The sequence below is a fragment of the Aethalodelphis obliquidens genome, unplaced genomic scaffold (genome assembly GCF_003676395.1).
Source record: "Aethalodelphis obliquidens isolate GAN/ISIS:26980383/991018 unplaced genomic scaffold, ASM367639v1 scaffold66, whole genome shotgun sequence".
NCBI lineage: Eukaryota > Metazoa > Chordata > Mammalia > Artiodactyla > Delphinidae > Aethalodelphis > Aethalodelphis obliquidens.
In genome coordinates this window covers 199,991-225,500 of record NW_020838010.1, presented here as the reverse complement: position 1 = coordinate 225,500, position 25,510 = coordinate 199,991, and the positions used below count along the sequence as shown (strand labels likewise).

General features: G+C 38.0%; 1 protein-coding gene across 4 annotated transcripts in view; it reads right to left on the bottom strand.

Moving 5' to 3' along the window:
* The window catches only part of TBC1D8B (TBC1 domain family member 8B), an 84,701-nt gene extending 60,901 nt beyond the window's left edge, over nucleotides 1–23,800 (bottom strand). For 3 of the 4 annotated variants that reach the window (XR_003429298.1, XM_027089450.1, XM_027089452.1), the window contains exons 1-6: nucleotides 23,506–23,800; nucleotides 7,396–7,506; nucleotides 4,859–4,977; nucleotides 4,130–4,355; nucleotides 3,174–3,414; nucleotides 192–399 (exon numbers count right to left, since the gene is read on the bottom strand). Coding sequence is in view for 3 of the 4 variants with exons in the window: in XM_027089450.1 (XP_026945251.1) it covers nucleotides 192–399; nucleotides 3,174–3,414; nucleotides 4,130–4,355; nucleotides 4,859–4,977; nucleotides 7,396–7,506; nucleotides 23,506–23,635 (1,035 nt within the window). In the remaining variant the exon portion in view is untranslated. The remainder of the gene's footprint in view (nucleotides 1–191; nucleotides 400–3,173; nucleotides 3,415–4,129; nucleotides 4,356–4,858; nucleotides 4,978–7,395; nucleotides 7,507–23,505) is intronic. The other variant, XM_027089451.1, reaches the window with a different exon arrangement.
* Between the last annotated feature and the right edge of the window lie 1,710 nt (nucleotides 23,801–25,510).

Here is a 25,510-nt window from a genome sequence, read left to right as displayed (position 1 = left end):
CCCTGAAGAATATAACTGCACTTAAAAATTATTATGTAGCAAAAAAAAAAAAAAAAAAAATTATTATTTAAAATTACTAAAAGGATGTTGCATATTGAGTTTTTAATAATTTACAGAATTAAAGGGTATTTCACTCTGTGAATGGTAACATTTTTGAACTAAAAACTGATATGTAACTAAATTTATTTTACCTCTCGTAATGGAACGATTACACTACATAGATTGCCATCCTGGCTAGCAAAGCAGATATAGTTTTCTGAGATGCACATTTTTCCATGAGTGTTGAAGTGGCTGAATGGTACCCATAAGAAACATTCATGTACTTCTTTCAAAGTCTCTTCTTTGGGCAGCCTAAAAAAAGCATTAAACTGCTCACTGTGGGCTCGATTTTCCAGACCTCTATAGGAAAGAAAAAAAGGGGGGGCTCAAATGATGACTTCTAAAGGATACACATGTCCATATTGATTAATCTAAATGCACTGTAAAGCAGAATGATTAAGCACTACATGCTATGTTCTTCAACAAATTATGAAATGGAAGAAACACTGATTCTTAACCAATTTATTTTGTTTGTTCTCTTTTCCAATTTTGTGTTACTAGTAGTAGATTACAATGCACAACAGTTAGAGGTGATGTAGGTCTTCAAACCATCTATTAAAGGGTGATTTTCTGGAAGATTACTATATTATTATATATTCATAACATGTGAGTATGGCTAAAATCAATCTTGGCAGACAATAATTTTTACATCTAGTTATCAGAAAGTCAAAAGAGTTACCCAGTTCAAACAAAATAAAATAATGAAAATTTATGGCATCAAAATTTAGATGGGAAGACTAGTACATAAAAATAATATTAAAGGGGCTTCCCTGGTGGCGCAGTGGTTGAGAGTCCGCCTGCCGATGCAGGGGACACGGGTTCGTGCCCTGGTCTGGGAGGATCCCACATGCCGCGGAGCAGCTGGGCCCGTAAGCCATGGCCGCTGAGCCTGTGCGTCCGGAGCCTGTGCTCCGCAACGGGAGAGGCCACAACAGTGAGAGGCCCACGTACCGCAAAATAAATAAATAAATAAATAAATAAAATTAAGTGAAGCAAAAATGTAAATGAATATTTAAAAAATTCAAAAGTAGAGGCAAGATAAAACAACACTTCTTGCACAGTATTGGGCACAGAATGGGTGTCAATAAATACAGATGATTTGTTAACTGATACATAAGTATATAATAAAAAACAATTGCTTAAAATAGTACAGTTTTTCTAGAGGCAATAAACACTTGTGCTAAGCAGCAATGCCATCTGCGGTAGTGAGTAAATTATGCAAGTTCTAACTCAAAGCCAACAAAGTTAAAAACTAAATTTATCCTTCTAGCATATACTATTTGAATATGTGGCAGTTCACCATGTCTTTCAAAAATAATTCTGATAAATATGAACAGAGAACCACATTAATTTTTACCTCACTTAAATTGTAATTTGGTGGGCTATTTCACTATTACTTAAAAGGATGAGGACTTTTTACATGAATGAAAAGATGTCCATGATACATTATTTTAAGGGGGAGAAAAAGCAGATTGTAGAATAATATGTGATGTTTAGGTCCCCTCCATGCTTTTGGCAAATAGTTTTAATTCATGCATTAAAAGGCCTGGAAGGATATACACTGAATTTAGCTATTGTAATACATATTTGTAAAAACAATAAGCCAAAGCAATAAAGATACTCCAGTTTATAAAAAAGTCATTTGGAGACTAAGTCTAAATAAGCTATTGTTCTTTTTAACTTACTAGAAAAAAGGATTTAGATATATACAATTTTCAATAGGCTCTTTTAAAACTGCACATAGACAAAAATGAATTTCCTATACCTCATTTAAATACAGACTTGGTAATGAATAACTCATTGATAGCTGGCCTTTTAGAATATTTTAAGGGAAATAAAATGGCTAAAAATGTTTGTTTATGGTGGCCAATCAAAACAACCTACAGGGCTTCCCTGGTGGCGCAGTGGTTGAGAGTCCGCCTGCCAATGCAGGGGACACGGATTTGTGACCCGGTCCGGGAGGATCCCACATGCCACGGAGCGGCTGGGCCCGTGACCCATGGCTGCTGGGCCTGCGCGTCCGGAGCCTGTGCTCCGCAACGGGAGAGGCCACAACAGTGAGAGGCCCGCGTATAGCAAAAAAAAAAAAAAAATTCACCTCACTGATCTATTTCCAGAAAAGCAGAAAGGCTCACAAAGGAATCCTTATGTATATAGCTTTTAGGAATGGTTTAAGAATAGGCAAGAGGAACAACTGTACCCAAGTTAGGGCTATGTAGCAATCACACAACCATCCAGGTCACTTGTTCTGGTCTATCCATAGGACTGCAGCTTAGGTTTGTCTCATTTACACTTTCCCATGCAGTCTATACCCTCATCCTCCTTGCCAGAAGTGGTTCTCACTAGCTATTTCTGGATCCTCTCTGCCCTCCCTCCCCTTTGGCATGCTCAGCTCACTTCAGTCAACTGTTCTGAGTGTTGAGCAGGATGAAATGGCTCTGGTCCGTTTCAGCAAACCAAATACAGTGGCAAACAGCTACCAGACAGATACTTCTGATGCAGGCATTAATAATGATTAACATTTACCTAGTGCTTTATATTTTACAAAGTGCTTTCAAACGTTATATTGCTCATTCTTCACAAGTGCTCTCTGAGGTACAAATGACTGCTGAGAAAACTGAGGTCCTGAGAGATTATGACTTGTCCCAGGGTTTCTCTACTCTCATTCTGAAGTGCATGTTCCATTGACTCTACTAACTTACCCTTTTAATAAAAAATGAAGCTGTTGGCGGCGGGGGGGATGGTGGGAGATGGAAATATTGGGAGTTTGGGATTAGCAGATGCCAACTATTATATGTAGGATGGATAAACAACAAGGTCCTACTGTATAGCACAGGGAACTATATTCAATATCCTGTGATAAACCATAATGGAATGGAGAGGATACTATTTGTGAAATGCACATGAATAAACTAAAAAAACCCACACATCTATGATTATTCCAAAGAAAAACTATCATATAACATAGAACAATTAAATTTTTTTAAGAACAGTTAACTTTTAATGCTATTCAATGCTACCATTCTTTGGCCAAACAATACTTTAAAAGTAAATATTAATTAAGCTTTGAATACCTTTTAGTAATTTGTAGAGGATCATCAAGGATTGGGTCATTATCAAATGTTTCCTTATCAAAAATTCTTTTTATAGCATAGTTTGCCAGCTGTTCCATAAGAAGGTATGTTTTGTTAATATGCAAAAACATTGAAAAGTAGTGATTCTCTCCTTGGGAACACACATGAATACTCTCTGTCAGTATGACATTTGAAGTCTTTTCAAGTTTTGAGACCGCATCCCAGGAGATAATGAGTTTTACTGCAAATAAGAATTATAAACAGATATGATTAAATTTCTCAATGTTGATTCATATTTATCAATCAGGTCTTTCAAAACAATAGTTAACCACTTGAAAAATGCTATGAACAACTAAAATATTTTAGAGTTCAAGATATTAGTTAAAATTTTGAAGCATAACAATGAACATACAATAATTGTTGATGCTAGGAACAGATATAATTTTAAATAATTTTTAATTTTTTCTGATTTGATATTTAAACCTGATATTAAATTTGATATTTCAATTTACACAATTATATAACCATTGGTGTAAAAGCTATACATCTGCTGTGAACAGTACTGTTTGATTCTTCTTTGTAACTGTGAGCCATTAGGTACTATGATTACTATATGTATATTGTATGTTTAAAACAAGTATTAAAACATAGATTAAAGAAAGTAGGTAGTTTAGAACAAGTGAAAGAAAGGAGTCACATGCTAGATCACCATCATCATTTAATATTCATTTGTCTCCCACAATATGCAAGACATTCTATACACAATTCTAATGGTTCTTAATGTTAAACAACCAGTCTTAAAAGTATTCTTTCCCTAGATGAAGTGAACTTTTTAATGTACAGTTTAATTACCCTTAATATCTATCCTATTACTTTATATGCAACCTAACACCACCACAGAGTTGATAGGTCAGTCTGCAAGTTCAAAGTCATAGTAAGCAACAGAAACCACTTACTTTCTGATCCCAACAAAAAAGAATAGAAGCTCAGAAAGTTGGTGCTAAGATATAGCCAACCCTGACAAGGAACCCGTCCTTTCCAATAACTGCACGAGTAATAGGTCACTAACTTTTCCTGCTCTGGTAAACCAAAACATTTTTCAAATTTCAAAAGGGCTTCTCGAAATTTCTCAGGGTCATCTTCTTTTGCAAAAGAATGTTTTCCCTCTTCAGCAATTAATCCCTAAAGGAGACAAAATATTTTCTGAAAATTAGTAATTACCTACCAACAAAAATATCTCTCACATATTTAAACAATTCATTGAATAAAAGTGTGTACACACACACACACACACACACACACACACACGCATGTGCACACACATCTCTTAGGACAGAGGTGAGCAGATTTTGTTTAATTTTGTAATTAGGCTTTTTCTAATGCCTCACAAGGAGCTACCACAAATAGAGGTGCTAAATATTATTTTGATTGAGTGAAGGGTTCATTCAAACTGCAAACGCAAAAGATTGTGAAATGAAAATATCCCTAATAGCACTCACAAGGGCACCAAAGACTAACTGCTAACTTTACAATGTCTTTAGTTCTGATTCTGATATTCATATATGTGCTTCTGCCAATCCTGAAAGGTGGCAGTAAAACAATGACCTGCCATGCAGCTTCGATCCTCAAATAAGAGGGTCAAAGAGTTTAGTATTCCATCTACAAAATATATCCATGCCACTTACTCTTATCTTTCCTTGTACAAAATTAGTAATATCTTCATTAGAATCAAACACAGACAAGGTCTTCATGATATTTTGTTCTAACCATTCCCAATGTTTGGTTATTTCTTCTCTGTTGGCTCCTGATTCATAATAAAAGAGAATGAAAGACTCAAAGAAAACTTCACACACAAAAAACTGCTCTTGATATTTATAAGCTTAGTTTTAAAAGAAATAAAATTATATTTGCTCATTTTCAAAAATGATCATCATAAAAGAATAGGGGTACTACATTTATTCTCTATTTCATCACTATATGTGGGTAGGAACACTATAAGTAGAAAGAATAAAATATTTAAGGAAAGTGGAGAAAAGTAAATACAACTCATGAGAAAAGATATAAAATTCTGAAAACAAGGTGCCAGTAACTGGTGCCTACGGTAACCAGTTCTTTTAAGAGAATATATAGAGTACCAAAATATAAATAAACATAATTTAATCTTTGGCCTTCAAATAATACAGTCAGTACTGTGCCTATCTGTGTGACTGAAAACAGCATGCACATGACAATCCTATGCACACTGTGTAAATGTGGATTTCAACTGTGGCAACTCTTTCTCAGAAAGTATGAAGCCTTTGCTCAGAGTCAACTCCTTCATTAAAAGGTCTATTCAACTTAAAGAAATTTTATGAAAGAGGTTAGAAATCCTGTAGCAAGGTTAAATCCTTGTGACCTCCTGCATCAGTGTTAGGTGGTTTATTGAGGGTCAGACTAAATACTACACTTAGCTCTGGGTTGCTTTGGCTTGAAGAACATTTCAATATCTATCAATTTCCCCCTATAACCCACATACCTTTAAGATCTCTCTAGCACTGCAGATTATACAAATCTCATTCAAAAGAAATATCCTGACTTCTAAGTACGTTTTATAATATATGGAAGAGTGATACATTAAAAAATTTGACACTGCAAAATCGCCTATTTCCTACAGTTCAGTCAGAATTGTATTCATGTTTCTCAAGTCATCATACCATGTGTAATATCTTTCTTTAATGAACAACAAATAAAAGCCATGGGGAAATTTTAAGGCCTTTATTTTGGTCCTTTAGGTATAAAGAAGCTTCATTAGTAGGTAACTACTATATTTCTGTATCAGGTTAATTTGGGGGAATAAGTTGTATTATCATCCATTTTTTTAAGTAAAAATGATAATTTTTTCTAAATAATTTCTACCAACGAGATTTAGAGTTGAGGTTATAGACATCTCATGATGTCAGCAGGTGTAATATCTTCTGCATTTAGTTTAAACAGCATTCAATTTAAAAGAGCCAGGAGAAAACACTCACCAGAAACACTAAAGGAAGTTAAGAGGGAGATGCACAAAACAAGCCACACATTTAAAAAAATTAATTGTATGCTGTATGTTTACACATATGAACTGTCCAGAAATTGACAGGCTTTTAGTTTTTAAAAAAGTATGTATACTTAAAAGAAGAGGGGGGAGAAGGGAGAAAGAATGAGAAAAAGGCAGCCTTTCAACATTAAAAAAGCCACAAATCTCGGATTCTAATTTAGACCAACATTGTAATGGCATCATAAAAGAAGTAAACTGTCACTGTATTTTTTTTAATTTTGAGTTTCTTTGTTAGGAAGAACCATCCTAATTCCTTTTCTACTACAAAATATATATGTGGAAGCATCTGAACCACCCCAGCATAGATGAATATGTAGCATTATGTGTAAGATATCCCTTCATATTTCAAGGATATGGTGCCTTTTGCGAGAAAGTCGGTGTGTAACTAAAAAAGGTTCAGATTTTTAGGCTTAAATTTTCTTAGGGATCAACCTTTAAGTTTTGAACTTGATTCTCCTCATCTGAGTTATTAGAGATGAAACAAAGTACTTCATGGGGGAGGTTCTCATCTTCCTAGCAGTTGGGTTAAGCAGGAGAGGTACTGGGTTAGCCAAAAAGTTCATTTGGGTTTTTCCATAAGATGGTATGGAAAACCCAAATGAACTTTTTGGCCAACCCAATAAGTTGAAGAAAGGAGTCATACAGCAGTAGCACTAAGCAAAATTTACTCTGAATCAGCACTGCTGGAACACATGCTTTAGGTCCCTCACGTTAATGGATTTTTAAAAAATAATTTATAATCCTTCTTAAATAAATAGATATCTTTCTAGTCTCTCAAATAGAGCTGCACATTTAACTCGTTTCTAAATCAAAACAACTGGGGAGATTCTATTCCCATATAAGTCATTATAGAGTATTCAGTAGAGTTCCCTGTGCTATACAGCAGGTTCTTATTAGTTATCTATTTTATATATAGTGGTGTATATATGTCAATCCCAATCTCCCAATTTATCCCTCACCCCCCCCCCGTTTCCCCCTTGGTAACCATACGTTTGTTTTCTACATCTGTGACTCTATTTGTAAATCAACTATACTTCAATAAAAATCAATTTAAAAAAAACAACTGGGAAGTATAAGTAAATTTAAATATTCAATTTCTTAAGATCCTTATTTGTTTGAATTCCATGTTTTAAAAATCATACTCACCACAAGCAATTGACAGGTAAACTTGAGAATCTGGTGTCTGATGTAGGATGCGAAATGGAGCTACTTTAGCAGTGGAGTCTAAGACTGAATCCAGAGTCCCAACCAGAAGCCCTATTGTAATAAAGAGACTGTTGAAACAAGGATTTTACAAGAGATAAAATCAATATCGCTTCATATGACTAACAACCAATGTTTTTTTCTTTTAATTTCTAGCCCAAAGCTTCCTTATAGAGATTTTTCTTAAAGAAAAAATATACTCAGAATGAAGAGATTACGCTGCTCCAATGTCAGTAGTTCTTGAAAATATTATCTTTCAATAAAAGAATAAGTCAGGTTCAGTTGTCTAAACCTCATGATATATTTGCAGCACTTATTTACCTCCTTTACAAGGTTGTGTATAGAGCAGATAAGAATGTAGATTCTGGGGCTTCCCTGGTGGCGCAGTGGTTGAGAGTCTGCCTGCCAATGCAGGGGACACGGGTTCGTGCCCCGGTCCCACATGCCGCGGAGCGGCTGGGCCCGTGAGCCATGGCCACTGGGCCTGCGCGTCTGGAGCCTGTGCTCCGCAACGGGAGAGGCCACAACAGTGAGAGGCCCGTGTACCGCAAAAAACAAAACAAAACAAAAGAATGTAGATTCTGGTACCAGAGATTACCTAGGTTTGAATCCTGGCTCTGGTACTTACTTGTGTCAGCTTGAGCCAGTTGTATTTACGTTTTCTTCATCCTCATTTGTAAAATAAGGGGGTAAAAATGGAGCCCACCACAAAAGGTTGTTGTAAAGATGAAATGAGTTATTATTACACATAAAACACTTAGCACAATGCTTAGCACATAGCAAAAGACTCAGTGTTAGCTAATACTATTATAAGAAAACAATGGATATTTAAACAAGATAAAAAACCTTGATTAATTAAAATGCTTAGGTAAGGAGTATTTCTTTTTAACATTTAATTTCTCAATTTGGAATTCAAGGCTTTGATCATTTAGCTTTTTCAATTTAATTATCTGATATTTCCTACTCCTCCCTAGAATAAAGTTTGCTGTTTTCTTAAACAACTAATTTCTCCCTTAAGGTCTTTGCTAAGCAAGTCTCTTTTTAACCTAGAAATGCTAACGCAAGTCTTGTAGCCCAGTCTGGCTAATCCAAATTCTACATTTTCTTCAAGACCCAATTCCCCTATGAAATCCTCACTGGCAACCCCAAGCAATTATGCCTTCCCTTTTGTCTGATTACTTATGGCACTTAAAGTCTATATGACACAACCTAGAATTCTGATTATTAGGCTAGTTATTACAACTACTTTCTAAGTGCTTCATGTGTATTTATCTTACCTCCTTATCTAGATTATTAGTTCTCTGGGGACAATAACCATGTCTTCTACCTCTGGGTTTGTATCCCTACCTTTCAACATATTGCTGGACACAACAGGAGCAAAATTTGTTGACTTAACTGTATCAGTGAGATGGCTGAAGTACATAAATTTACCTTCCTTTTCTGGAAGCTTTGATTGGTTGAGTGTTTGTTTTACTTTATGAGGCATTCCTCTTTTATTTAGCATATAGACTTAGAAAAAATAAATCAATTATAAAACAGGCCTTTGGCTATTTTCCTATCTTTACCCACTTAAAAGGAGTTAAGACTTCAAGCAAGCTTTGAATGAGAAGATAGGTAGGTTGGCAGATGTGAGGTAGGAAGTTATTATAAGCATAGAAGGAGGTAAATTAGAAGAGTAGGAGATAGAGCAAAGAAATAAAGAGAAATTTGGCTCAGCTGAAAAAAAAGGGTGGGAAAGTAGATGTAGGAATTGGTAAAAAGTAAAAATAGGGGTCACAAATGCAGCATAACATTAATTAGCAATCTTACAGAGGGTTTTGATAGTGGGGGCCAAGTATCAAGAAAGATTTTGGCAATCACAACACGTGCAGCTTATAGAAAGAAGAAATTATCTGGACTTCCCTGGTGGTCCAGTGGTTAAGAATCCGTCTTGCAATTCAGAGGACGCTGGTTCGATTCCCTGGTCGCTGTAAGATCCCACATACCATGGGGCAACTAAGCCCACGTGCCACAACTACTGAGAGCCTGCCTGCCACAAACTAGAGCCCACGCGCTCTGGAGCCTGCACGCCACAACTAGAGAGACGCCCATGCACCGCAAGGAAGAGCCCGCATGCCGCAACTAAGACGACGCAGGCAAACATAATAAATAAGTAAAGTTTGCATAAAAAAAGAAATTATCTGATATGAAAAAGCTAGAATATGAATTGAAGACTAAGAAAAAGAAATATGAACATCCAAACAAATATTATGAAAGAGACAGTACCAGGGAAGAGAGAATGGGAATGAAGAGAAGAGACAGAGGAAGTGATTATATATCAACTAATAATGAGGGAATTACTGAGGTGCTTGAAGATAAAAGGCAAAATCTATCACTTTCAGAGTGAAAAAGTGTAAGAAATTGGAGATCTGGCTAAGAGATCAAGGATAAGGTAAGAAAAGTGGAAGTTGGTGAAAGATAAAGAAATAAACGTGGGGGCTTCCCTGATGGCGCAGTGGTTGAAAATCTGCCTGCCAATGCAGGAGACACGGGTTCAAGCCCTGGTCTGGGAAGATCCCACATGCCGCGGAGCAACTAGGCCCGTGAGCCACAACTACTGAGTCTGCGCGTCTGGAGCCTGTGCTCCGCAACAAGAGAGACCGCGACAGTGAGAGGCCCACACACCGCGATGAAGAGTGGCCCCCGCTCGCCGCAACTAGAGAAAGCCCTCGCACAGAAACTAGGAGGACCCAACACAGCCAATAAATAAATAAATAAATAATTTTTTTTAAGTCTTTAAAAAAAAAGAAATAAACATGGGAGCTAAACATATGCAGCTGGCTTCTTCAGAGCAATGTAATTGAAATTATTCGGGAAATGGAAAAAAGGAGGATGTTCTCAGTTTGAAGATGGGAAAGTGAAAATACTAAAATAGATAAAAGAGTGGTAGTAAAAAACAACCAAAAGAGGTAACCATCTTCAGGTTGAAAAAATGAAATCAAGTGTATGAATGTCTGTTTATATAAATAAACATGCAATACCTTGACAAAACTGTCAAAATAAAGGGGTTCAAATAAAAGCATTCATTAAACACGGCACTGTTAAAGCTGCCGGATTTGGCTTCCAAGAATTTAAGATCTAAAAAAGCTTTCAAAAAATTTTTTTCAAATTTGCGAGAAAAATCATTTATTTCATCTTTACCACATTTTAAATAAAAGTAGCTCAAATTCTATTTTCTTCTTTATATATCCTAGAAAAAGCAGTATTAGAAGAATGGGAAAAAGAACAAAGAGGTAAAGAAAAGTTTGGCTCAGCTGAAAGTTAACAGTGGGAGTGTGGATGTGTGAGGAGGTAGAAAGGAAAGGAGAGGCCACAGATAATCATTCCTGAGTAACAATAACAATTGGCTCTTTGATAGAAAGTTTGAGACTGGGGACAGACAAAGTGGTCAAAACCACTGGCAGGAAAGGTCATTTTTTTGCAACAGAAATGTTTGCAAGATTATAAGTGCTTTACACTACGTAGAAAGGAAATTGTTCGGTTTTTGTAAGTGCTTTAAATCAGGCAGTTAGTGTAAAACCATGCAACAAATAATTTGGAAGCTAGTGCTAGAATACATTTCTAGTCACTTGGGGAAGTCTTCCAGCGCATTAAGCTATAATCATCATCAAGCCCCTGCAAGTCATTTAGGAATTAATATGTGCCAGTGTCTGGGTTCTAAAAGTACAAGAAAACAAGCAGACAACTTTGGGTTGCCTTTCCATACACACAGAGGTTTATCATCTGACAGCCTGAGTATCCAAGGTCATGAATCAGCCTACATATGGGAAGTTCTATAGCAATATTAAATTGGGAACAGAATAGATACGGTCTCTCAGCTGCATGACAGAACAAGAGATTTAAAAATATCAAGAAATTCAAATCATTCTTTGAATGTCTATAACTGAGTAAGGTATCAATGTTCTAGACCCTATTAAAGGTCTATGTGGTTTTGGTAGCATCCTGACATATAAGTAGCAACAAACTTCTTAAGGAAACTCATCACCATAAGTGATGTGAAATACTTCATTAAATGACACAGCAAGATAACAAAAAAAGCAAGGTTCTGTGATTTTAAAAAATAGGCAATTTACAGGTAATGATTATTGTTCATGAACCAGTTATTTGGATGGATAGAGATAGAGCATCACTGATGTCAGAGATGAAAAACACCCTAGCATGTCATGTAGTCCATCTACCCATACATTCGTCTGTTCTATGGTATCTCTGATAGAAAGCCTGGCTTTTTCCTGTAAACTCCAGAGTTCTCCCAAGGCAGCCTATTGCATTGGTGGGAATTTCTACTAATTAGAAAGTTATTTCTAAAATATTTTATGGTTGACCCTTGAACAACACAGGGGTTAGGGGAGGTAACCGCCACACAGTCAAAAATCTGCATATAACTTCATAGTCGGCCCTCCTTATCTGCGGTTCTACATCCTCGGGTTCAACCAACCGCGTATCATGTAGTACTGTTGTATTTATTGGAGAAAAAAACCCCACATGTAAGTGGACCTGCACAGTTCAAACCCCATGTTGCTCAAGGGTGAACTGTATATATCCAGATGTTATAATCAGGGCTGGCTTTATGAGCTTGTGGCCTGTCCATTAAGGCCTCATGCTCAGAAGGGCCCTGTGCTTGCTTTAATACGCTACTGTCACCCATCTTAAAATTCTAAATTTTTGAACAAAGAGCCCTGCATTTTCATTTTGCACTGGGCCACACACATTAGGTAGCCAATCCTGGTTACAGTGGTTATCTCCAGGCAGCAGGATGATGGGTGATCATTATTTTCTTTTTTACATGTACACATATTTTCTGAAATTTTTACAATGAACATTTTTTAACCCTTTAGATAGAAAAATGAAGGTATTTCTTTATACACTTAAAAAAAAAAGAAAAAGGAAGGTCTTTCTTAGGATAAATAAAATGCTATTCAATACTTCCTTGCAACTTTGGGGTAATACAAAACATATGCTCTCTTCAATATGATGGGTCTTCAAGTATTATTATAGTTACCTTGTCTCCCCTTGCTTATTCTTCTCCTCGCCTACCTTAAAATATACCTAGTTCTTTCACCAGTTTGTTGCATGAGATTGTCTGGGACTCTTATTATTTCTTCTATCATTCTCTTAACATACCTATTTGTCAAAGTCTCTTATGAAATGTGTCACTCAAACCTGAATACCAGGTAAGATCTGAACAAATGCAGGCTTCTTATATTGTGGGCTACATGGTTCTATTAATGCCGTCAAAGATCATACCAGCTTTTTCAGTCCTTATGTCATATTATTATCATACTAAGCTTGTGATCAACTAATCCACTGTGATCTTCTTCACAAACATAAGCACCAACCCAGGTATTCTCTGTCCTGTACAGCTGATTTTTTAAAAAACCTAAATGCAGTTTACATTTACCTATGATAAATTTTAGCTCACTGATTTTAACTGAGCATTCTAACTTGTCCAGTTCTATCTGAATCTTGATTTTACCTTCTATGATAGTGATTCTCAACCCTAACTGCAAATATGAATCATTTGGAGGACTTTTAAAAACTCCTCAAGCTCGACTTTTAAAATTACTAAAGCCTGGAGATTCTAATTTAATTCATCTGGGACAGGGCCCGGGTATTCTGTTTTTTTCCTTAACTTTGTATTATAAAAATTTTCAAAAATAGAATAATAAACTAAAACTTCTATGTGCCCATCACATAACTTCAATAATTATCAACATTTTGCCAATCTTCTATCATTAATCCCTCCTAGAGTATTTTAAAGTAAATCCCAGATATCATATCATTTTACCCATAAATATTCCAGTGTCATTTAGTTTGTTTAAAAGGTTCTCAGTTGAATCTACGGCCAGTGTTGAGAAAACTGATCTATGGTATTAACTGTCCCTTTCCATTTTCAGACACCTGCAAATTTGATAAACATTTCTTTTTTATATTAGGTTAATGATAATGATGAACAAGTAGGACCAAGAGCTGAGTGTTGGAGGAAGGTCCACTATAAAAGAGCCAAAGCTTGAAGATGGTACTCATTATCAATGTGCTAGTTTAGTACACTTTCATTTGACAAGTGGCTCTTTCTGCTTGTAAAGTAGATTGAGGACACTGTGTAAGGCAACACTGCTCGAGCTACAGAAGTCATTAAAATGAACTTCCTAATACAAACAAGATTTAATTTCCATTCTAAGTAAAATGTTAGATTATAATTTGGGGCCATAGAAATGATTACTGGAACTTTATAGTGGATTCTGTATCTTGCCTTAAGTTGCCGTGTTTACAAAGTCTAACAAGTACACCTTTACTGAATTTTTTATAATCTCAAGTTCATTAAAAGTTGATGAACAAACTAATTAGTAAAATGACAGCACTCTTAGTAGGAAATACATTCAAATAGGAGAAAGTAGTGTTCTCAGTAGAGGTTGTAGGTTTTCCTGTTTCTACTGCTTTTGCTGCCAGTTCTAAGTCCTTAAAACAAGACTGTGCATGCTTATTTTACAACTATCCAAGAGCCACAGATGACATTTTGAAAGCTGCCAACTTTACACTAAGAGCTTTGGAAAACTGTTAATAAAAATAACTCTTTTGTCCTGTTTTCCCTCTCCCTTCATTTTTTTAAAGACATTTACTTGAAAACTAGATATACCTAAGCTCTCCTTTCCTTCCCTAACTGAAATTTTTGTTTCATTAAAGGATTTAGAATTTTTTAAAGGTAAGTAACTGATGACATAAATGGCAGATTACAGTGTCATGGGGATAAAAAAGCATACATGAATTATTAATCGAATCCAGCTATACTTCTAAAGATTAAAACATAGAGAAATATGAGAATTGTTACCATCTTTATTTACAGCACCTTAATACACTTCAAGACTTATGCATCACTGTACAAAATGAGTAGCCCTCAGAAAATTTTTAAAAATACAACATCTGAATTCCCAGGTGCAAAGCAAAAAGTAAGTGTGGCAGCAAATGAAAACTCATACATGGTACAGTGCTTTAAAATCATTATTTAGAAGAACTAAAGCTGGCCCCATGATTTTGGTTACTTTAAAACAAGAGGAGAACTAATGATTAAAACTTCACTTTTTTATACTGGAGTGAGAGAGGAAAAAACAAGACCACCTAGGCGGTAATTGAAATGGCAGTGGAGACAAAAAACAACAAAGGTTTAATTCTCAGGTCCCTTTGATATTCTCTCTCTGGTTTTCCGGGTTTTCCTCTTCTATAGATGAGGACATTGCTCTTCAACAACCTTTCTGGTTGCTAAGGGCACTATATCTTGAGTCTCATATTTTCAACCACAAATAAATGGATCTGGAGTACTTGCTGTGTCCCCAACAACTGCCATCTTTTGCTTTTTCACTACCATATTATTCCTCCCACTTAGAATGTCCTCCCCAGTTCTCTCTACCAAACCACAGCCCAGATATTGTTGGTGCTGAGAGATGGCTGATTTAATTTTAAAAAACAATCCAAACTGGCTTTTGGCAAGTTGCTCCACAGATGTCACACTGGGATTCTGCCACCAGAATACCACCTATTGTTATTAATCACTGCTTTTAGGAAATCTTTGTATCATTTAACAGGCCATTAGATAAGCGTACTTTACACCAGATCTGGTCCTGGAAAATTGCTTTGGGAGTTTCAAATACTCCTCATGCATGACTATTTATAAGCCACTCAAACCAGGCTGATGTTATTACTGACTACCTCAATAATTACGTTTTTTGCTTGCTTACTTGTTTATTAGTTGTCTGTCCCACCAGATTATAAAGTCTGTGGGGGTAGAAACTATTTCTGCTTTATTCATCACTGTATACCCAACACCCAGGACAGTAGCCAGCTACTACCCATTTCTCTGCTTCCCTTCACAGTGAAATTCCCAGACAGAATTATGTATATTCACTCTGCTCCCAAAAACCTGCTTGGCTCATATACTCTAGTCCCTCTGGTCGCTGCGCATAGGTTACTTAAAGAAGTGTTCCTACACCAAATTTATCTAAAATACCAATCCCCTCCCCTCTCTATTACTATACCTTACTTTATTTTTCTTCATACCCTTTACTGCCACCAGCCATATATTATTTGTTTATTTGCCTCCCTCAACTAAAATGTTAGCCCCATGAGAATGGGGATTTTGCTCTGCTCACTGCTGTTATCTCTAGCACCTAAAACAGTGCTTGATTTTTAGAAGACACTAGGTAATTATCTGTTGAATGAATGTATCTTGTAACATCACATTTAGGATTTACTCTTACCTGTTGTGCTCATATGGCAGCAGCAAAAGGTGAAAAACTGGGCAGATTTTCTAACATCAAGGTAATATAAAATCCATGTCATAGCTGTACAGCAACATGGTAAACTTTATAGTGCCCTTTATTTTATTAATTTTTAGCTTACTTTACATCTATACTCCTTCCACAACTGTCCACCAGAAACACGGGCTCTCACCAGCTGAATCATTATTTCTTCTTCAAGTATTATGTTTTGAAAACTGTAACTAAGATAACTAAAGTTATACATACTCTTCAATACCACTAAGACAAGTGATGCTTATACTTGTATCTACAGAAGCACTGTTTGAGAACTTCTGGGTTTGGGGAAATTGTAGCTCAAAAAGAAATTCTGTCCTGCTATTTTATTCTAATTGCTGTATATTATTTTGATTAAAAACCATAGATGCAGGAATTCCCTAGTGGTCCAGTGGTTATTACTCTGCGCTCTCACCGCCGAGGGCCCGGGTTCAATCCCTGGTTGGGGAACTAAGATCCCAGAAGCCATGCGGCCAAAAAACCACCAAAAAAATCATAGATGCATAGTCATTATCATATCAAAATTCTTGAGTGATTAACTATCAGTGTTTTGATTTTGTAGTGATATCACTGCATATTGTATATACTCAATGTTACTACTCCAAATCAATTTCTATATACAACATGGGAAAAGTAATTACTAGGGAAAATGGTACAAATATAGATCCTCATTTGGTCTTCGGGTAAAGAAAATGGCACTTAACATCTCGTACCTTCATTAATAGATAAATGAACTTCAAATGTTTATATAGTTGCTCGAAGGTTTCAAAACTCATTTGACTCACATAACAATGCCATGAGATAGGGAAAATAAGTTTTGTTCCCATTTTACAAATGACAAAACAAAGCCTTTATAAAACAATTACAACTGAATAGACACATAAAAATATTAAAGAAACAGGGAAGATAAAGGAAGCAGGGTGAATGGGGTAAGTGGAATCACTGGACTAGGTGGTGTATTCAAGCATTTGTGGATTTTAGCTTGTAGTTGACTTATTTTAAAAAAATCTCATAGGGTAACCCCTGGGGAGGGCAAATCACACTGTGCTCAGTTCCCTCCCTGGGACATTTTGATACAGGTGAAATCAAGTAAAAAATTACCTTTAAAGATCTCTTTGAATGATATAATAAAGAACAACTCTGTAGGTTTTGAAAAATGAAGGATGGTCAGTATCAACACTTTTAAGTCTTGATTCTCTTCATTAGAACAACATCTACTTGACAGCAAATATTAATTTCCTACTTACATTATAAATCTCCAATATCTTAACAAAAAGAAAAGAAAAGAAAGAAAAGAAACCAACCTAATTGCATACAATCTACATCATTATTACTTTAACGTAACTCTTGAGGATTGAGGATTCAGGACCCTAAGGTAAACTGGAGTGGTGTTTTCCAGCCTATGCTTAAGGGAGGAAAGACCCCAGCAGCAAGCAGGGGAAGGGAAAGGGAGAGAGAGCAGTGTATTACCAGGTATCTGAAGAAAGGCCCAAAGCTTACAGGTATGCAGTCAACAATCCTTCCAATGGAACAGGATAGGAAGCCCAGAGATAAACCCACACACATATGGTCACCTTACCTTTGATAAAGAAGGCAAAAATATACAATGGAGAAAAGACAGCCTCTTCAATAAGTGGTGCTGGGAAAACTGGACAGCTACATGTAAAAGAATGAAATTAGAACACTCCCTAACACCATACACAAAAATAAACTCAAAATGGATTAAAGACCTAAATGTAAGGCCAGACACTATAAAACTCTTAGAGAAAAACATAGGCAGAACACTCTATGACATAAATCACAGCAAGATCCTTTTTGACCCACCTCCTAGAGAAACGGAAATAAAAATAAACAAATGGGACCTAATGAAACTTAAAAGCTTTTGCACAGCAAAAGGAAACCATAAACAAGACCAAAAGACAACCCTCAGAATGGGAGAAAATATTTCCAAACGAAGCAACTGACAAAGGATTAATCTCCAAAATATACAAGCAGCTCATGCAGTTCAATATCAAAAAAACAAACAACCCAATCCAAAAATGGGCAGAAGACCTAAATAGACATTTCTCCGAAGAAGATATACAGATTGCCAACAAACACATGAAAGGATGCTCAACATCACTAATCATTAGAGAAATGCAAATCAAAACTACAATGAGGTATCACCTCACACCAGTCAGAATGGCCATCATAAAAAATCTACAAACAATAAATGCTGGAGAGGGTGTGGAGAAAAGGGAACCCTCTTACACTGTTGGTGGGAATGTAAATTGGTACTGCCACTATGGAGAACAGTATGGAGGTTCCTTAAAAGACTAAAATAGAACTACCATATGACCCAGCAATCCCACTACTGGGCATATACCCTGAGAAAACTATCATTCAAAAAGAGTCATGTACCAAAATGTTCATTGCAGCTCTATTTACAATAGCCAGGACATGGAAGCAACCTAAGTGTCCATCAACAGATGAATAGATAAAGAAGTTGTGGCACATATATACAATGGAATATTACTCAGCCATAAAAAGAAACGAAATTGAGTTGTTTGTAGTGAGGTGGATGGACCTAGAGTCTGTCATACAGAGTGAAATAAGTCAGAAAGAGAAAAACAAATATCATATGCTAACACATATATATGGAATCTAAAAAAGAAATGGTCATGAAGAACCTAGGGGCAGGACAGGAATAAAGACGCAGACCTACTAGAGAATGGACTTGAGGACACGGGAGGGGGAAGGGTGAGCTGGGACGAAGTGAGAGAGTGGCATGGACATATATACACTACCAAATGTAAAACAGATAGCTAGTGGGAAGCAGCCACATAGCACAGGGAGATCAACTCGGTGCTTTGTGACCACCAGAGGGGTGGGATAGGGAGGGTGGGAGGGAGACGCAAGAGGGAGGGGATATGGGGATATATGTATACCTATAACTGATTCACTTTGTTGTACAGCGGAAACTAATACAACATTGTAAAGCAATTATACTCCAATAAAGATGTTAAAAAATTCAGTTGTAAGCATAATTAATGTTTTAGACAGATAATAATATAGATGTATCCCTACCAAAAAAAAATAATAATCCTTCCATTACTACCTAGAAAAATTGGTGACACTGACCATCCTTCATATCTCAAAACCTCCTACAAAGCTGTCCTTTATCATTCTAGGAAATCTTTAAAGGCAATTGTTTGCTTGATTTCACAGGGATCCAGGTTCCAGGGAGGGAAAAAAGGAGCGGAGCATACAGTGTGATTTACCTCCCTAGGGGTTGCCCTATGGGATTTTCTCTTTAATAAGCCAAATTATATTTACTAATTTACAGTGTATGTGTGGGGGGGGGAGGGTTGATCTTTCCTTATGTAAAATGAAATGTCAAGGCCACCATTTGTGCACCCTGGTCCCAGTAATGAGGTACCTGGGAGGCCAAAATTTTACCAGATGGTTCCTTTGTGAGCATGGAATGCAGGGATATTTTGCCAAAGAAAACTGAGAACATTTTCAGAGTTTGGTCCTTGAGCTCGGGGTAGGGAAAAAGGAGAGAAAAGCCTTGTATTTTTGAGGGATGGTCATTAACAACTTTTTAAAAAGGCTACCTTATTGTTTTTTATGTATGTGTTTAATTATGATAACTCACATAGTGATTTATTAAGTTTATATAAATATCATAAAACATTTTGAAATGGAAAGCTCATTTCAAACATTACCATGTTCTAGTTTTTACAGATGGTTTAATTTCAAAGTAATGATGCCAAGATGAAAGAAGAGATAAGGAAACATCCTCCATTTTCATGTTTTATTTCTTAGTCTTGTTCTACATCACAAAAAAAGAGGCCTACCGAGGTAGGCTGTCAATCCAACACACAAGAACCTGCTTACACTGTTCAGATATGGAAGATTCAAGAGCAAAATACTCTCAACAAACTATCTAAATTAAAGCTTCCTAATTGGCAGACCTTCCTAAGTCCCATACACTAGAATACTTAATAGAATGTAGCCCCATAATTTCACTCATGTAGTAGCTTCCATCTGCCAAGCAGAGCAAATTGTTCATTTGTGCTTAATAAGCCAAATATGCATAAATTATTTTTAATTACATAAAGCCAGGTGCTAAATTTAGGTGCCAGAGAAAAGTCATCGCACTTATCAGACAGGAGGAACAAGGAATAATGCAAGGTAACTGCAAAAATACAGTTACAGAAGGGTGAATTACTTCTCTAAATGAGAAGTAATAAAGTACAGATCACTTTATCTGAAAAATAATCTTATGTATAACAAAAATTTTCACAAGATATTCCACCCTGCTGTGAACCAGGACAATTAAGTAAGATACAGTTAGGCAAATGGTAAGTAATCTACCAGATATCCACTAGAAGTGTTTCAGAAATTTAGAAAAGGATTTAAGAACTCTAACTTCCAAATTAGTCTCTTGCTAAAACCATCCTAGCGTTCTCTGTTGCTACAATTCCATTATTAGAATGAAAGAAAAAAAAAGAGTCAACTAACTTCACCAAATCCACAGCTAAAGTCATTACATTGCTGGTGCTTATTGCCAATTATCACATGGCCAAGAAATGAAATCTTAAAGAAAGTACAACTATTAACATTTCTAGATGGTCATTATCTTTTCTTCATTAAAAAATATATAAACGAATATCTTAAAGGGGGAGCACATAACATTGGATTTTAGCAAACAAAATGGACAAAGGCAAGCTTATGCTGGCACACAGTCAAACTCCTGTGAGAGCTAATCCAAATGTGGATTTGTGGTAAAGCACATCAAAGCTTTTGGCTTCACGATTTTAAGTAAGAATACAGTAATCGAGCAGCCATGAAAATCAGCACACTTTTGCTCTAGACTACAAAGAACCAAACGAACCTTAAAAACACCTCTTTGCTCCATTCTGATCTATTTTGTTTAATTTACACGAAATATAGTGGTAGCTCTCATGTGGTAATTTCAAGCATCTTGACAATACAACAGATAAAGCAAACATGCAGAGATACGAACTGACCACAAAAATGGGGCTGTGGCTGTTCTCAACATACATGTGTGGCAGAAATCTTAGTTTAGGGCTTCCCTGGTGGCGCAGTGGTTAAGAGTCCGCCTGCCAATGCAGGAGACACGGGTTCGAGCCCTGGTCCGGGAAGATCCCACATGCCACGGAGCAACAAAGCCCGTGCGCCACAACTACTGAGCCTGTGCTCTGGAGCCTGCGAGCAATGACTACTGATCCCGCCTGCTACAACTACCGAAGCCCGCGCACCTAGAGCTGGTGCTCCGCAACGAGAAGCCACTGCAATGAGAAGTCCACGCACCACAAGGAAGAGTAGCCCCCCGCTCGCCGCAACTAGAGAAAGCCCACGCGCAGCAACGAAGACCCAACGCAGCCAAAAATAAATAAATTTATTTTTTATAAAAAGAAATCTTGGTTTATTTCTTCAGATAAACACTCTCTTATTCTAAAGAGATGGGGCTAGAGTAAATGGGAGTGGGTAGGATAGAGATAAGAAACTGGTGCAACTGATCCATGCTCTAAGAAAGCATGTCAAAGGAATCCCCTCGAGGTCCAGTGGTTACAACTCCCGAGCTCTCACTGCCGAGGGCCCAGGTTCAACCCCTGGTCGGGGAACTAAGATCCCACAAGCCGCGTGAAAAAAAAAAAAAAAAAAAAACTATGTCAAATGAAAAACCAAACACAGAAAGCAAGGAGTGATTATATAAAGAAAATTTGCAACAAGTAAAAAAACATTTACTACTACAAAACAGTGATTTGATTCTCAAAAAGCTGATTTACTTATTAATTTTCAGGAACACAGTAGTTGTAACAAAGTGAAATACACTTCTTTGGTAGATGAGGCCAGGAGTACCAGAAAAATTCTGGTAAAGTAAGATTATGGGGAACCAAAATATTGCGCTGTAACACTGGGCTGGAAAATCTGTTTTAAATATATTCCGATCTGTTCTCAACGGACTCAAGTGGGTGAATTGTCACTGGGTAATTATGACCATTGATTCTCAAGTTTTAATCTGGTAAACATATACATCTAATAAATGGAAAGACTCCTCTGCAAAATAACACTGGTAATTTTTGAGAATGAGAAAACGACAAAATGTGAAGTTTAATCAGGCAATTTTTGTTGCCGTATTTTCAAGAGAGCTTTTTCAGACGCTGGATAGGATGAATAGGTCATGCAAGATTTTTTTTTAAATGTCCCATAGAACCTCAAAATTCTCTCCACACTGCTGGGGTCTTGGGAAAAAAAGGAAATAACAGCACATGTTCATCACCATCTTAACAAAACACATTAATTTGGCTCCTGTTAACTTTCATTTTATCCTCTCAGCTCTGAGGTAGACACCATTTACCAGAAGAGAAAAAGCAATGTCACCTCCTCCATGAATCTTTACCCAATCCTTCAGTTATTTGGTTCTAATTACAATTTGCCTGGTTTAGTAGTTAACGGGTTATAATTATAATTTGCCTGGTTTGCTGGTTACTTCCCCCAAACCCGACCCTCTGCCAGATTAAGAGCACTTCGAAGGCAGGGAACTGAATGTTAATTATCTTTGTACCCTAGCATTCCATGTGGCACATAGTAGGCGCTTCAGATTGAATAAATGAAAGAATTTGTCGAATGTAATTCAACAGGAGATTAGGATGGGACTAACATGAAGGTTTTGGGACTCTTCACTCTTCCCGTTCCATCTCGCTGCTGAATTAAGCCTGGTTCATCACTTCAAGCCCACAATACCAAACTAGAAGTTGTCACGATAAAGAGCTCTGGTCTCCCAATGACCAAAAGTTTGCATGCCCCTGCCCAAGACGACAGGTCTCAGACCAAAATTCCTTGGAGGTTTTAAACACTAGACCCAGACAGAGTTCTTGATTTGTAAATCAAAGAAGTGAAGGCAGGATAGATTAGGCGGGAAGAGAAACTTCCATTTGTTTAACTGGTTTGCTTACAACCTTGGTTTTGAAAGAAAGGGCATTTCTCTCTTTCCTCCAGAGAGAAATGAATTACGAAGGTTGCTTTGAGAGGGGATCCCAAGGATTGAAAAGTTGGAGACAAAGTGAAAGATGATAAATCGGAGGGTTCAGCAATTCTGAGACCTACCCCTCACCCTCCCCCGCACTCGGACCCTCCCCCTGACTCCCTAACCTCTCATTTGATGCCGATTCCTCGAGACAGGATTGGAGCTCCTCCCTTTTCCCTCATCATCCCTCCTCCCACACAATTACACCTCCCACCCCCAGCGTGGCGGTTACCGATGGGGGGCAGGGGAGGGGCTGGGAGGCTTGTGAAAAAAGTTAAGTGCACAACTGCGAACTGGCCCGGGTCACCAGACTAGATGCGACCTGCCCACGTCTAACGCTCGTTACCAGCCCCCTCCCCCATGGAAAGCGACAGGGCAGGTACTCTGCCTCAGAAAGAACACTTCCTTTACCTCAGATTCTTCCTTGGCTTCAGAAGGAACCCCTCCTCCCTTTCCCCGTCCCACCCAAAGACCGACTGCTGGTCCAGGGAGGCGTTCTCAGGACTCAGTGAGGGCGAAGGAAAGGTGGTGGCGGGAGAAGAACCCCAGTACCCCCCCACCCAGGGTTTAGGATCGGGCGGCGGGCGGCGACGACTGTGTCCCTCAACACCTTTTAAGTACCAGCGAACACGGCCCAGAGGCGAGGGGGTGAGGGGGATGGCCAAAGCTTACCTGTGAGCCCCCCGCCGCCTTCCTCCCGGTAGCCCCGACGCCGCTGCAGCACGAAGTAATCGTTGGACCTTTCCATCAGCCACAGCTTCAGCGCATTTTTCAGGAGCACTTCCTCGGGCTTCAGCCACATCGCGAAGAACTTTATGCCGCCCGGAAGCAGCGACCCAGATGCCCTCCTCACCTCACCCCTCCACCCGTTTCCTCCCCTCTACTTCTCCCACCAAATCTGCCTCAGGCGGCAGCCGCTCTGGTTCTGCTTTTCCACACTTCCCCCAACCCTCCCTTCTCTCCCACGTAGGCAGCGAGACTGCCAATTCCCTCCCACAGCGCTACCGCCCGACTGGGAAACAGTCCCGTTCCTTTCCCTTCTGGGAGTTGTAGTTTACTCCCCGCTTTTCTGTACTCAAGCACCTGGAGCTCGGGACTACACTTCCCACAATCCACTGGGGAGAGAACTGGGTTTGGGTGCTTTCAAAGCGGGTCCCGCCACCAGTTAAGTGGATTTTGCCTATCGAAAGTTTAAAGCGTTTTCTAGCAAATAAGTGAGCCTGGGTATAGAAGTGTTGTTTCTTCTCATCCTTTTACAGCCGGGTGTTAAACTGTCGAAAACAGTTTCCGGAATTTGGGAGTAACGAACGGCCATTCTGGGAAGGAGCAGTAGCTGCAACTAACGTTTAATGAGCTCTTACGTACAAAAGAGATTTCACACAATGTCTCACATAATCCTGGCAGAAGTCTCACGAAGCATATCTCATTCCCCAACTGGCACATAAATAAACAAATGCGCAGTCGGGTTCGGTGACTTATCCAAGGTCACACAGTTAAGTGGAGTTTGATACGATCCCTTGTCTGATTGAGAATCTTCCTTAGATTAAGCTCTTTCCGCGCGTACAGTAAGAATATAAAATCTCCAGAAGCCACACAGTGTTTTTTACGCAGCGCTCCTCCCTTCCCAGATTTGTTCTATTTAACTGTTGTAATCAGCCACAGAAAATGTCATCCAACTTTGTTTTACTGGATATAAACAATTTATGAGCGATTTTTTTTCTTTCTTAAACTCTTTAAGAAAAAAAAAATCCCTTTCAAGGCAAGCTGCACCTCTTTGTACCTTGACAACGATACGCAGCTGCTTAACACTAAGGTGAATGAGGTCAGTGGTTTGTGAGACATCATAATGAGAAATTACTTGAGGGACGTTTTTATTTACTGCGATAACTAAGCCCACCAGAATTAAAGAGTGCACTAAAAGCGAAAACACGTTTATAGGAAGGAAGGAGTTGGGAGGCAGTCTACAAAAAACAAGGGGCTCTTGGCAAGCTATTTTGAGAATGAAGCCTCAAGGATCTGGCTTTTTTTTTAAAAATGGGGTGGGGCACACCCGGATGCCGAGTCGTGGAGCCAAAGAATTCTGCCTTGGAGTTGCGTCTGTGTCTTAACCCTCGCAAAAATGTGGGCCAGCCCAAAGAAGGCAGGCGTGCGCTACGAGCAGGGATTTTTCTTGGAGGTGAGAAAAAGGCCAATTTGGGATTCTCTCAAACGCAGTCGTTTGTCCGAAGGCAGCTTTCCGGACAGGGTGGGAAGAGGCAGTCTTCCCACAGCCCAAACTGCAATGTATCCTTGGGAAAAGCCATCCTAATTTGGATGTGTATTAAGGAAGATAATTTCTTATCTTGCTGGTGAAAGATCAGTAAATGTGGCAAATGTATGTTCCTTCTTTATTTTTACTGATACCTTTCCTTCCCCTTTTTATTTCCTTCCTCATCAAACCACATTCTTTTCCAATATCCTTAAACTTTAAGAGTTGTAGCAAGGGCTGTGCAGAACTGGATGGTTCCTATGCCTCGTTACTGCGCAACTCCATTCAGATACACCCACATGCTCCCTGTTATAGAATCGGACCCGCTTTTGGCTTAGAGCGGGGGGGCATTTAGCGAGCTCCCGCTGTAGTAAAACATTTCACTGATTATGTAAATAAAACACTTTTAAATTACTCCTGCGATATAAA